General features: G+C 35.4%; 1 protein-coding gene across 1 annotated transcript in view; it reads right to left on the bottom strand.

Moving 5' to 3' along the window:
• FAM227B (family with sequence similarity 227 member B) overlaps positions 1-14,099 on the bottom strand; it is a 207,325-nt gene that overhangs the window by 25,738 nt on the left and 167,488 nt on the right. The window contains exons 12-13 of the mRNA XM_036033361.1: positions 7,685-7,782; positions 4,054-4,216 (exon numbers count right to left, since the gene is read on the bottom strand). Of these exons, the coding sequence (XP_035889254.1) occupies positions 4,054-4,216; positions 7,685-7,782 (261 nt within the window). The remainder of the gene's footprint in view (positions 1-4,053; positions 4,217-7,684; positions 7,783-14,099) is intronic.

The following is a 14,099-nucleotide window of genomic DNA, read 5'->3' on the forward strand; positions in this document are numbered from 1 at the left end:
ATTGCCAAGTGCTGATGAATGTGAAGCATAATTATGATTTTGTTCACCATTAGATCTAGGAACATTTTTTCTTGCCAGCAGGTATTATATTTTACAAGCTCAGTAAGCATCATGGAAAGCCCCATTACTTTCCAATGGGCGATTTCTTTCAAAATTTTGTGGAGTGATACGTAATCCTAATGGGTTTCATGCTGTAGATCTCCTTTCCCCACCCCCACACACACTCACACTCTTCCCACATTCTCAGTATACTAGTGGTACAAACACTCACCTAGCCATTGGACAAATCCACACCCATTAGAAACGTAAAGGAAATCAAAGATTAACATTTTTATAATTACAATAAAAATTAGTTAAAAATAAAGTTAATCTATTATGAAAAGTTTTAGATATCTTTCAAATTTTACTTCTAGAGAATTAAAAAATTTTGTTTTAGACATAATTCAAGGTTGATGACAATCCTTGCATCATTATTTAAATTACAAGTGTTAAAACAGAGTGATTTAGCCCTATTGTTTGCTTTTCTTCTGTGTTCCCGAGCCATTCAAGTTAATTCCATGTGCCTGTGGTCAGTGAGGCCCCAGAGACTGTCCTGACTGAAATGTGGGGAAGCAGGCCCCGGGGAGAGTGCTGGGAATTGGCGGGAGCCGCGCCCTCCACACTGTCTTGATCACAGACCCCATGAGTGCAAGCTATGGAGCTCCTTCCCACACAGGTGTGATGTTAAAATTATAAATTATAGACACATCAATCTGTACTAATATAGTCTGCGCATTATAAACTTATGCAGTATACAAATAAAAAACAGTGAGATGAAATATTTTTTAAAATAAAATTTAACATTTGTTAATGGTGCACTAAACCTTTAGTCCTCAAATTGTAGAGATTTGTAAGGATGTCTAGACAGTTGGTTTACAAATGCCTTGCAAATTAAACTGGCATACTATCATTTGACAATATTGAGAAGTATGACATACACTTAGTGCTAGGTTCATTGTTTGTAAAATGATGTATATCCGTACTGCAGATAGTCTTTTTTGAATATTTTTATTTTTGTATTTGTGGCCTACATCTTGGCAGAACTGAATGGGTCACCACTGATTTTATCTCTTAGTGTGGCTGAAAATAAGCTCCTTCAAGGAGTAGGAGAAATATTGTTTGCCATTTTTAAAAAATTTATTCTTGCATCATAAATATGATCATCAATCCATAGTTATTTTCAGAAATCTTTTAAAGCTATTGCTCCGCTAGTGAGTTGGTAATTTAGTTAAAGCTAGATGATATAATCTAAAAATCTGCTTAATCCCCCAAAGAAAACAGCACTGTGGGACTTCTGGCCAAGATGGAGGCATAGGTAGATACACTTTGCCTCCTCGCACATCCAAAAGAAGGACAATAACAAATTTTAAAAGAAAAAACAACCAGAACTGCCAGAAAATTGAATTGTATGGAAGTCTGACAATCAAGGAGTTAAAGAAGAAACATTCATCCAGACTGGTAGTGGGGAGCAGAGACAGGCAGCTGGGCAGAGAGGACTCACAGCAAGGCGACGGCTAGGGGACCAGCAGGGTGGTGGCTGGAAGACTGGGTGGTCCCACATTTGTATATGGATAAACTGGGAGGAACAACTGGGGAGAGAGACAGACTGTGCAAACCAGGATTGCAGTTTAGGGAAATAAAGCCTCAAAACCTCTGACTGAAATCTGTGGGGGTTGAGGTGGCAGGAGAAACTCCCAGTCTCATAAGAGAGTTCCTTGGAGAGACCCACAGGGTCCTAAAATGTACACAAACCCATGCACCCAGTAATCAGAACCAGAAAGACCCAATTTGCTTGTGGGTAGCAGGGGAAGTGGCTGAAAGCCAGCTGAGAGCAGAGCAAGTGGCACTGTTCCCTATCAGACCCATCCCTCACATATAGTGCCACAACACAGCAACATGGGTTGCCCAGCCCTGGTGAATACCAAAGGCTCCATCCCTTACTATGTAACAGGTGCATTGAGACCAAAAAAAATGGCCCAAATGAAAGAACAGATCAAAGTTCCAGAAAAATACAGCTAAGCAATGAAGAGATAGCCAACCTAACAGATGGAGAGTTCGAAACACTGGTAATCAGGATGCTCACAGGAATGGTTGAGTATGGTCACAAAATATAGGAAAAAGTGAAGACTATGAAAAGTGAATTAAGGAAAATGTACAGGGAACCAACAGTGATGGGAAGGAAACCAGGAATCAAATAAATGGTTTGGAGCAGAAGGAATAAATAAACATTAAACCAGAGCAGAATGAAGAAACGAGAATTCAAAAAAATGAGGAGAGGCTTAGGAACCTTCAGGACAACTGTAAATATTCCAACTCTGAATCATCAGGGTACCAGAAGGAGAAGAGAAAGAGCAAAAAACGGAAAACTTATTTGAAAACATAATGAAGAAGAACTTCCCCAATCTGGCAAAGGAAATAGACTTCCAGGAAATCTAGGAAGCTCAGAGAGTCCCAAAGAAGTTGGACCCAGGTAAGCACACACTAAGGCACATCATAATTACATTACCCAAGATTAAAGATAAGGAGAGAATCTTAAAAGCAGCAAGAGAAAAGGAGACAATTACTTACAAAGGAGTTCCCATAAGACTATAAACGGATTTCTCAAAAGAAGTCTTGCAGGCAAGAAGGGGCTGAAAAGAAGTATTCCAAGTCATGAAATGCAAGACCCACATCCAAGATTACTCTATCTAGCAAAGCTATTATTTAGAATGGAAGGACAGATAAAGTGTTTTCCAGATAAGGTCAAATTAAAAGAGTTCATCATCAACAAGCCCTTATATGAAATGTTAAAGCGACTTATCTTAGAAAGAGAAGAAAATAAAAATACAAACAGTAAAATGATAATAAATTCACAACTATCAACAGCTTAACCTAAAAATGCAAAACCAAAACCAAAAATGAACTAAGCAAACAACTAGAACAGGAACAGATTCTCAGAAATGGAGATCACATGGAGGGTTATCAGCGGGGTGGGGGAGGGGGGAGAATGGGGGAAAAGGTACAGGGAATAAGAAGCATAAATGGTAGGTGCAAAATAGACAGGGGGAGGTTAAGAATGGTATAGGAAATGGAGAAGCCAAAGAACTTATATGTATAACCCATGGACATAAACTTATTGGGCAGGGGAATGATGGTGGGAGAGGGGTACAGGACGGAGGAAAATAAAGGGGAGAAAAAAATGGGACAACTGTAACAGCGTAATCAATAAAATATATTAAAAAAAAGAAATCAGCACCATGTTGTGGTTCTCATAAAACAACATGAAAGCAAAGATGCCATCATCATCCCTCAATGTAGTCGAGTGCAGACTGAAATATCGGCTGGGTAAGGGTGTTTGTTCACTAAATATTAGGAAAGTACAACTCCTCTTTTTGTTTTTTAAGATAGAAATACATGTAAATAAGAGTCCTGATGTTTTTTTTTTCTCTACCCAGGGCTGTGCATGCTCCACTTTGGAGAGGACAGCACTGGATCCCTCTGGGGTTCATCTGAGTCCCCAGTGAGGCCTGGGCCAGCATGGATTATGGGGGGAACCTAGGAGTGTAAACAGCACTCTGGGCCCCCCACACCTGCTGCAACCAAAGAGCTCCAATTTCATTTATTTTGTATTTACACATTAAGTTTTTTGATAAATTTTGATTGGAACAAAGGATTCCACAGCTGAAACATGTTTGAAACTCTTCTCTGGAGAAGCCTAGAAGCCCATTACTCATGGTTCTGACAAATTTTTGAAACTGAACACTGAACAGAAAGTTGCAAAGACAGTCCTTTACTGCAGAGCTAAATATACCAGTTTTTAAGGTTCCTAGGTTTTACGTTTGGTTTATTTTTCATACATGCAAGATCACAGCCTTAGATCTAAAAGAGTAAATAATTTAACCAAATATGCTACAAAAGTTTTTGAATGTAATTAAATGCTAAATAAAACCATTGGTTACAAATGCATTATTTTTTTCTTAATTGAGACATTTAGCAAAAAGTTTTGAACTAAAGCAAAGCTTAAAAAAAAAGGATATGGTTCTTGTGATATTTCAGTGAATTTAACCTTGGTTTGTTTAGAGGTTTGAGGAATTCCGGATAGCTGATGCATCTTAAGATAATATAAAATCAGTGGACTCTGACCTCCAAAATTGAAGAGCACACGGTTAAACTCTGGACCAATACTACTATAATGGGACTGTGAGGGGAAGAAGAAAATGAAGTCAGTTATTAATTTTGTGTATTTTTAAAGACCTGTAAAAATTGTAATGACATTATAACTATAAATAAAATTATCATCTAGTATATTAAAATAAATAAAAGTAAACTCTGCAAAGCATCTGCTTAATTAAAGAAACTAATGTATGAATCTATGAGTATGTGTAGAAAAGCTCTCTTAACCTTTGCTTTATCAGCAAGCTTGAAGACAGGTCAATAGAGATTATTCTGTCTGAAGAACAGAAATAAAAAAGAATGAAGAAAATACAGAGGTTTAGAAAAAAGTGCTGGTAAAATACATGAAGAAATAATGACTAAAACTTCCCAAATATTATGAAAAAGATATCCAAGAAGCTTACCTTCAAGTAGGATACATTCATACCTAGACATATCATAGTCAGAGTGTTGAAACAAAGACAAAAAGAAACATCTCAAATACAGCAAGAGAAAAACCACACATATGAAAACCTTACTAGGATTAGCAGCTGACTTCTCATTTGAACAAAGGAGGTCAGAGGCAGTTGGATAGCACAACCAAAGGGCTGATGGAAAAAAAAATGTTGACCACGAATTCCATGTAAGGGAAACAACAATCATAAGTATAATTGCTCCAAGAAACGATTATTGACTTCTTGTGGAAAACATGGTCAGTATGGCAACTACTCATATGTGAAATCTTCTCCCAACTTTTGTAATACTAAATGAGAGATTTATTATTGAATCCATTTTCTGTGGTGAAATAAGATTTTATTCTCATTTGCTTTTACTGAGGCATAAAATTCTCTTGTGTTTCCTTTACTTAGGGTCACTTTGAAACTCCATTCATTCATTGCTGTTACAGAATTTTTTAAAAAAGTGGTACTATGGTAATCAAAAACAATTCTTTGATGGTGAAAACTAAATGTCAATATCAGATGTGTTTTCCATGATGTAAATATATCTGATATTTCCTTCATCTTAATCTTTCATGATAATTTACCTCAGGTTCTATCTAGCTTTATCTTTAAATTATATGCAAAACCAGGTCAAACTCCATTTAGACCAAAAGGAAATTTTGTCTGTCTCAAAAGATCATTTTATGATCCCTTTCCAGGCTTTTGTCTTGTGTATTATAAGATAAAATCTATCTTACTGAAAGACTACAAATAGACAGTCCTATTATTTTTCCCTGCAGTTATCAGTTTTCAACTTAGAAAAAACCACACTTCACAGCTTCTTCTTCCTTTATGAAGATCTCTGATATTTTAAGCATAGTTTAAGCGGGCAAGAGTAGAACTAGGTATTAAAAGTAAATCCAGTGTTTTGTGGAGCCTTAGCTATTTTCTTAGATACTTTAGAGGAGAAGGTCCCATGTTGCCCAAAGAACTCTTGCTAGAAATATTCAAAATAGCCAAAGCAACTAACCAGAAGTCCCCCTGCTTCCATCAACCCCACAAAAGTAGGACCGAAAATTGTCAGAGAACTTTGATTCTATAAACAGGTCTTTTATGGTCAAAATACAACATGGTACTAATTTGGAAGAACCGAGAATCCTACAAACTTTGAAAGGATCACAAGGGGTGAACCAGAAAGTCCCAGGATGGTTTTGGCACCAAATTCTTTTTCTGTTAATTTTTTAATGACTAATTGCTGATAATGACTGCAAAACCAAACTCTGTGCCCTTATGGGTGCTGGAAACCCACAGGCACTCATCTGGCATTTGGACAACCCTGGGGCTTAAAACTTCTTTATGTTGATCTAAAATGTCCCCCTATAGCTTTCGCTTATTAGTAAACATAACAAATGTCTTGGTAAAAAACTTTTTGAGCCCCACAGGAAAAGTCTAATCCTGCTTTGCTACAGTAGCTTATACATATTTGAAAACAGTTGATAAGGTCTCCATGGTTTTTTCTTTTCCAGTCAAAATGTCTCTAAGTATTTTGACCATTGCTCAAACAATATGGTTTCAGAGTCCTTCATCATTCTGGTCGTATTCAGTTCAGAACACTTCTGATTGTCTATGCCCTTTTACAATGCAGTTCCCCAAAATGAACACACGGAGATTGTCAAATCAGCAGAGTAGAGCCCACATGTCTATTTAAATAGCTAAGAATATAGTAGATTTTAGAGTCAACAACATTCTAATGTTGACGCACACACATGTTACTGTTAAATATAATCTCCAAATCTTTTCAGATGCTCCTAACCAAGGCTTTATTATACTGCTTCTGTGCAGTTATAATTTTGGACTTCTATACTTTTCCTACAATAAGAGTCTATTTTCTAAGATCAGGCCTTTTACTCTAGACTGTCATGAACTTTTGGTCATCTGATGTATTAATAGTTCTTCCAAGCTTATGACTTCTACATTTCTAATAAAAATGGCAACCACATTTTTATCTAAACTATTGATAATGTAGTCTGCATGGAACAGGGCCAATCATGCAACACTGTGGTGTACTACCAAAGATGTATCTGCATTGCTTTCAATCTTTAATAGTGTCATCTGGAAAAGCTTGTCCAGTCAGTTACAAATCCATCTGTTCATATTTCTCCAACTTGTAAGTAAGGTATAAAATACCATTTTTAGTGCTTGCTGAAGATGAGATATACTATTTCTATTACATTTCTTTGTTTTCTAAATCTAGCAACGACCACCCTCACCCCCCAACCAAAAAAGGTGTGATATTGCCATGGATCCCAAATTGATGCCTAGAGGTCACCAATTCCAGTCCCCGGTACTTACAAATCATCCTGGGCAGCACTGTGAAAGTTGGAAGAGAGAGTAACTACCTGGATTATTAGAGACCAGGAAATGTGTCAGTACTCACTTTCAGAAAGTGGTTTTTATATAGACATAATGTAAAATTTAAAATAATGGCCAGGCTTGACTAGAAAATTCAGACAAAATTTTAGCAATAAAGACTTCAATAGATTTAAAATCTAATTGTCTCACAAGTTAAGAGATCAAACTCAGAATTTCAAGCTAATAACCTCATTGAATCTTGGCTAAAGCAACCCAAGGCACCTTCAGGAAAGTGGAGAAACATAGCGTTAAAGACTTAAGAATAACGTTTTCTACATGTAGTCAGTTACTCCAGGACCATGGCTTAAGAGGTGCGGACAGGTCAACCATGACTGCAAACTCCTTTGAAGATTTCCTGGCAACTTTGATGTTTATCGAGATCAGAGTCATGTTTGTATGCCACCCAAGGACAAGTAGTGCCAGAAGTGTGAGAAAAGACAAATGCTACGCATTTTTTCCTCATTAGAGATAAGAATTTTTTTAGAAAAAAAGAGACTTTTAATATTAAGATTAATTTCCCAATAAATCACTTTGATCATTAAATTTTTCTAAGATATACATCAAGTAGGAAATAGTCAACATTGCCTATATGAAGCTGTTCAATTAAGTATGTTATAAATTAAAGAAGTAAAAACTTAAAAAATAATTACTATACTCCAAACCTTTGTTGTTAGTTTTGGTAATCTTGATTCTTCCCTGGATATGGACATTGTATGTGCTGTTGGGCTCTTTAAAATTTTCATCATATTGAAGTCTATATCTGTAACAGAGTAGAACAGTGTTTAAAATTATGTGTTTTTTTTTTTGACAAAAAGACATGCCTCTTCCTTCTCTTAGCAATTCATTCTAAACATGGAGAGAAGGAAAGGTGGATGAGAGAAGCTTAGGATATTGTTATAGCTTGCCCTGTCAGAGGAAATGAATATTCCATCTCACTTTCTCATGACTTGCTCTAAGCTACTACTTATTAAGAGTACATGGAGAGGACACAGGCCTAGGAATTTTGCCTCTAAGTCCAGAGCTCTTTCCATGACCCTCTAGTAAAATGCAATAGAAGGTGTATCCCTCTGTATGTTTAGGTCCACCTTCTCCACATACCGACAACACACCCATAGCTGGTAATTTTTCCTGGCAACTAGCATGAACACACAGGAGGGTACTGAGGGAGTCTTGTCATGTCTTTTTTATTTTTTTATTTTAATTGTTGTTCAAGTACAGTTTTCTGCCTTTTACCCCCATACCCTCCAGCCCTCCCTATTGTCATGTCTTAAAGGAAAGAAAAACTATGATTTAATAAACTGTGTCAATCAGCCCAAAAGCTAGTTATTAAGATACCTTAACATGGAACAGACAAAACAGATGATCTAAGAGTTTTATGCTAGATTCTGGCACTGACTATTATCATTAGTTACCAGGTAGACTAATTAGATCTAGAGGTTGTGATGCTGATGAGAAACCTCTGAGGAGTTGAAGAAAGTCACTTGGATTGACTTTTGACATTAGACATTAAAATATATTAAATATTACCTCACATATTAGAGACAAGTGGGGATCTGTCTCTGGCAGAGATTAAAAATTGGTTAGCAAGGTATCTGGATTTTAAAATTTTGAGTGGGACCAAGATTAGATTTAGTTGGAGCTAGAATTGGCAAGAAAGGTAGTAAATAATATAATTTATTTTCTTTAAAACTTGCTCAAAAGCATATAACCCCACATGAAGAGGAGTCAACAGTTATCTACCAAAAATACATATTTTCCCTTTGATCCAGCAATTTCTCTCCTGAGAATACATCCTACACAACTTCCTACGTAAGTATGAAAAAACATATGTATGAGTTTATTGATTTGTGGCATAATTTGAAAATTTAGAGATTATAAACAACTCACATATTTAGCAGTTAAGTTGTGGTTGAATAAACTAAAACATTCCTGTTTGAAGGAATACCATGCAGTTGGAAAAAGCAATGAGGAAAATCCCCACACTGATGTAAAGAGATCTAAAGGTCTTCTCATTAAGTAATAAAAGTAAGGTGCAGAACAGTGTATAGAGTATATTATTTAATTCATTGTATACAGTATGGTACTTAAGTATAAAAAGAGAAAATAAGAATATTGCATTTGCCTTCATTTGTATAAAGAAACACTGAAAAGATGAAAATTGAAACTAATAAAAATTGAAACCTCCATTATCATTAGGAGGAATAATTAAAAACAAAACTTCCTCAATTTTGAGTCATTCTTAAATAGATATTTAGGGTAATATTACTTAATTTTTAGTTTCTATGAACAAACATAATATTAATAATAAAAGAACCTTTACTTCATGTCAACTGTACCCACAATAAAAATCTTACTTTCATATCACTTGATTTGGGAATTTGTCCTGGCATTTTTTGGAGGTTACTTTTTTTTCTACCACATTTGCTATGAATTACATCTGTGTCTTCAAGAACTAAATCATTGCTCAGACAAATTATAGACCTAAGACATGAATGATTAATTTTTAAGCATTTCTATGGTTTTTGTATGAAAGATAAGCCCAAGCATCTGAAGTAATGAAATGGTGTATTTATGAACTAAGGTTCTGTATCACCAAATACTACAAATATGTTGTAAAACAGGCTTTCAAGCTTGGGTTAAATAAAGGTGTTGTTGAAGAAAACAGTACCCATGTTAAGTCTTTCCTGTAGAATGGAAAACATTAATAAAATCAACCACTAAATGAGTTCTGAAACAAAATTTAGAACATACTGCTCTGATTAGAGCAAAAATAAATGAAGTAGATATTAAAAATACAATAGAAAAGATCAATGAAACTAAAGTTGGTTTATTAAAAAATAAATAAAATAGACAAACCTTAGCTAGATTCACCATAAAAAAAAGAGGGAGGACTCAAAATCAGAAATAAAAAAGGAGATGTTACAACTGATATGACAGAAATACAAAGGATCATAAGACTTCTATGAACAATTATATGTGAACAAATGAAATAACCTAGGAAAAAATGCATAAGTTGCTAGAAACTTACAATCTATGAAGATTAAACCACAAAGAAAAAGATAGCCTGAACAGACAAGTAAGAGGTAAGGAAGTTGAAGTGGTAATAAAAAATCTCCCAGCAAAGAAAAGCCCAGAACCAGATGGTGTTGTGGCTGAATTCTACCAAACAATTAATGCTGAATCAATTGTTTAATTAAATCCTTTAAAAACTTTTACAAAAAAAAAACAGAAGCAGAGTAACTTTTCCGAACTCATTTTATGAGGCCAGCATCACCTTGATACCAAATCCGGAAAAGACAACACAGGAAAACTGTAAGTCAATTTGCTCTCAAAGTAAATCAAAATAAAAACCCAGTAAAAAGATTATTCACCATGACCAAGTGTGATTTACCTCTGGGATACAAGGTTGATTTAACATATGAAAATCAATCAATGTGATACACTACATCAACAGATTCAAAAATAAAAGCCAGATGATTTTTCTCAACAGATGCAGAAAAAGCATTTGACAAAGTTCAACATTCATTCATAATAAAAACTCTTAGTAAAATAGGTATAGAAGGAAATGTCCTCAACAAAATAAAGGTTGTTTGTGAAAAACCCATAGCTAACATCATAGTCAATGAAGAAACACTGAAAGCTTTTCCTCTAAAATCAAGTACAATGCAAGGATATCCACTATTTTCACTTCTATCAACATAGTACTGGAAGTATTAGCAAGAGCAATCAGATAAGAAAAAGAAATAAAAGTCATCAAAATTAGAAAGAAAGAAGTGAAATTATTTCTTTCTACAAGTGACATAATTTTATATCAAGAAAATCCTGAAGACACCATTGAAAAAACTGTTAGAATGGAATGAATTTGGGAAAGTTGCAAGACAAAAAATCAGCATAAAAAATTGGTTGTGTTAGCCCTGACCGGTGTGGCTCAGTTGGCTGGGCATTGCCCCATAAAGTGAAAGGTTGCCAGTTTGATTCCTGGTCAGGGCATGTGCCTGGGTTGCTGGTTCTGTCCCTAGTCAGGACACAGAGGCAACTGATTAATGTTTTTTTCTCACATCGATATATCTCTCACCCTCTTTCTCCCTCCTTTCCCTTCTCTGTAAGAATAAATAAAATCTTTTTAAAAAATCAGTTGTCTTTTTTACATGACCAACAATATTTAAGGGAAAAATCAAGAAAATGATCACATGATAGCATCAGAAGAATAAAATACTTAGGAATAAATTTAACCACATAGGTGAAAGATCTGTAGGCTAAAAACTGTAAAACACTGAATAAAGAAATTGAAGATGACACAAATAAATAGAAAGATATTTCAGGTTTATGTATTGCAAAAATTTATTATTTTTAAAATGTCCATATTAAATGTCCCCCACACCCTCCACTGGGGACCTGGCCCGAAACCCAGGCATGTGCCCTGACTGGGAACTGAACCGGTAACCATTTGGTTTGCAGGCCCATGCTCAATCCACTGAGCCACACCAGCCAGGGTGGAAAACTATTTATAATACAATAATAATAGAAGAAATAAAAATCCCAGTACAAAACTGTGTAAAGGATATAAGAGGTACGTCATAAAACAATAAAATTAACACAGTCTTTTGAAAAATATTTCAATTTCACCAGTAACCAAAATGATTATAACACCACTGACACATTCTTTTTAAATTTAAAAATAAAACAAAAAGTATGATGATGCACAGTATTGTAGAGATTCATATGTTATCTCATGTGCTAATGGTGGGCCACAGTCTTCCCTACCAGTATACTCTCACCAAATCCAGGGGACACTTGGCTTGGAATAGAGAGCAGCAGTCTCTGTTTCTTGGTCTCTAACTTTCCAGCCTTGCCCTCACTGTGCTGGATGGGAGGAGTGCCCCAAGACTTTTTCCTAGGGAATTATCTTGATTGTTCAAAATTCCCTCTCACTGATTTTTATTAGGGTGGAAGTAGTCTAATGGCCTACGAAGTGGTCTACAATCTCTCTTTAGGAAAAACCTACTGATGTCACCAGTTTTTAAGACCTCAGAAGGAACAAAGACAGAGTCTCATTTTAACATTCTATTGTAATGGACTATTTTGAGTAGATTTCTGTCATAACCAAAAGGGTTTTGATTAAGACATTTGTATCAACTTATAAATTTTCTTAAGGGTAGTTTAGGAAATTCTGCTATATGTTAAAATTATCATTCATCTTACCCATATTTATTCAATTCACTAGTGTCTACTGAGTTTCAGTTACATGTTTGATGCCTGGGATACAAAGGTGGAGAAGACAGGGCTTCTCCAAGGCATATTCTCATATAATTGTGATGCAGTACAGTAGTGCCACAGCTGAGGAAAAAGAGAAGTGCCACAAGAACACAGGAGTCCTTGCAGTTGTAGATCAATTGGGAATTGCCAAGAATTGATTTTTTTGTTTGTTTCTCAATACTGAATTACTTAATCATATTTTCCAGATTGGCCTTGTGTTCATTCTATCACTCAAAGTATAAGGAAACTATGGTATAAAGAAACTTTTATTTATTTTAAATTTTTATTACATTTATTGGGGTGACTTTGGTTAATAAAATTATAGCACTTTCAAGTGTACAGTTCTATAATACATCCTGTCACCACTTACCCGCCCCACCTCTACCCTTTTTACCTGCCCCCACCCTCCTTTCCCTCTGGTAATCACCATACTGTTCTGTGTCTATGAGGTTTTTTTTTCACTTATTCCCTTTGCTTTTTTCACCCAGCCCCTCAACCCTCCTCCCCTGTGACAGCTTATGTTTTTATTTTATTAATTAATTAATTTTTGTCCTCACCTAAGGACATTTCTTCATTGTTTTTGGAGAGAGGGGAAAGGGAGGAGAGAGAGAGAGAGAGAGAGAGAGATATGAGAGAGAGAGAGAAGCATGGATGGCCTGCTTTCTAATACACACCCCGATGGTGATCAAACTCACAACTTGGCCTATGCCCTGATGGGGTACAGAATCTGCAACCTTTCAATCTACCAGGTGACACTCCAACCAACTGAGCCACACCGGCCAGGGCAGCTTGGTGACAGCTTTTAAATGTTCTTCTATGGCTAATAGTTTAGGTTTTAGATCCAAGATTTAAAAAAATAAGACAGTAATGCATATTAAGTGTTAATATTTTAAAAAACCATTTTATTGTGTTGCTGTGTTTTTATGTCCTCTACATTTTGATAAGATTTCTTTTATTGGGCCAATAGTTTATATATAGTATTCTGTAAATATTATTCTATTTTTTGAACTGTGGCTTCTGTTTTCCATTGAAAAATATCACAGCTATACTCATGGCAGATGTCTCACCAGTAGTGGGGGATACTGACACTTTGATTTTCCTCTAAAATTTTCTCTGAAAGTATTTAAGCCCTCCCTGCAGTGGCCTCTTAAGACAATTCCACTCAGAGTTTGGGAGGGTCCTCATCCAGGCCAGGTCTTCTCCTGTCCTATTCACTAGAAGAGTGGACTAACTCCAACTGGATCAATAGTTTAAAGGACACACACGTGAACTTAATCTGCATTAGTAAATAACAGTAGTGTATTAGTTAAGCATGTAGGCCTTGAGTCAGATGGACACATATTTAAATGCCAGCTCTGCGATTTGTAGACAAAAAGACCTTGGGCAAATTAATTTCTGTAAGCTTCAGTTCTTTAAATATAGTTTGGAGATGACAATAATTACCTTACATACTTATTAAATGGATAAAAATGAAGTCATACCCATAAATCATAGTGCAAGGCACATCATAAATGTTGTTAGCCAATATTATTATTGATATTATTTCTTAAGGAGTATAAATTCAAACTCACCATTACACATAGCTTTGTTGAGAAAATAATATTGAAAATATTGAGGACTGATTAAGTTTTATCTATTCCTTTAGAAAAATCTGAGACATACTCTTTTTTTATCATTTAAAAATTTTAATTACAGTTGACATACAATATTATATTGGTTTCAGGTGTACACCCCAGTGATTAGATACCATATAACTTACTAAGTGATCATTCCAATAACTCTCACACCCATCTGATACCACACGTAGTTGTTAGAGTTTTA

Source organism: Phyllostomus discolor, chromosome 1 (genome assembly GCF_004126475.2).
Source record: "Phyllostomus discolor isolate MPI-MPIP mPhyDis1 chromosome 1, mPhyDis1.pri.v3, whole genome shotgun sequence".
In the NCBI taxonomy this organism is placed as follows: domain Eukaryota; kingdom Metazoa; phylum Chordata; class Mammalia; order Chiroptera; family Phyllostomidae; genus Phyllostomus; species Phyllostomus discolor.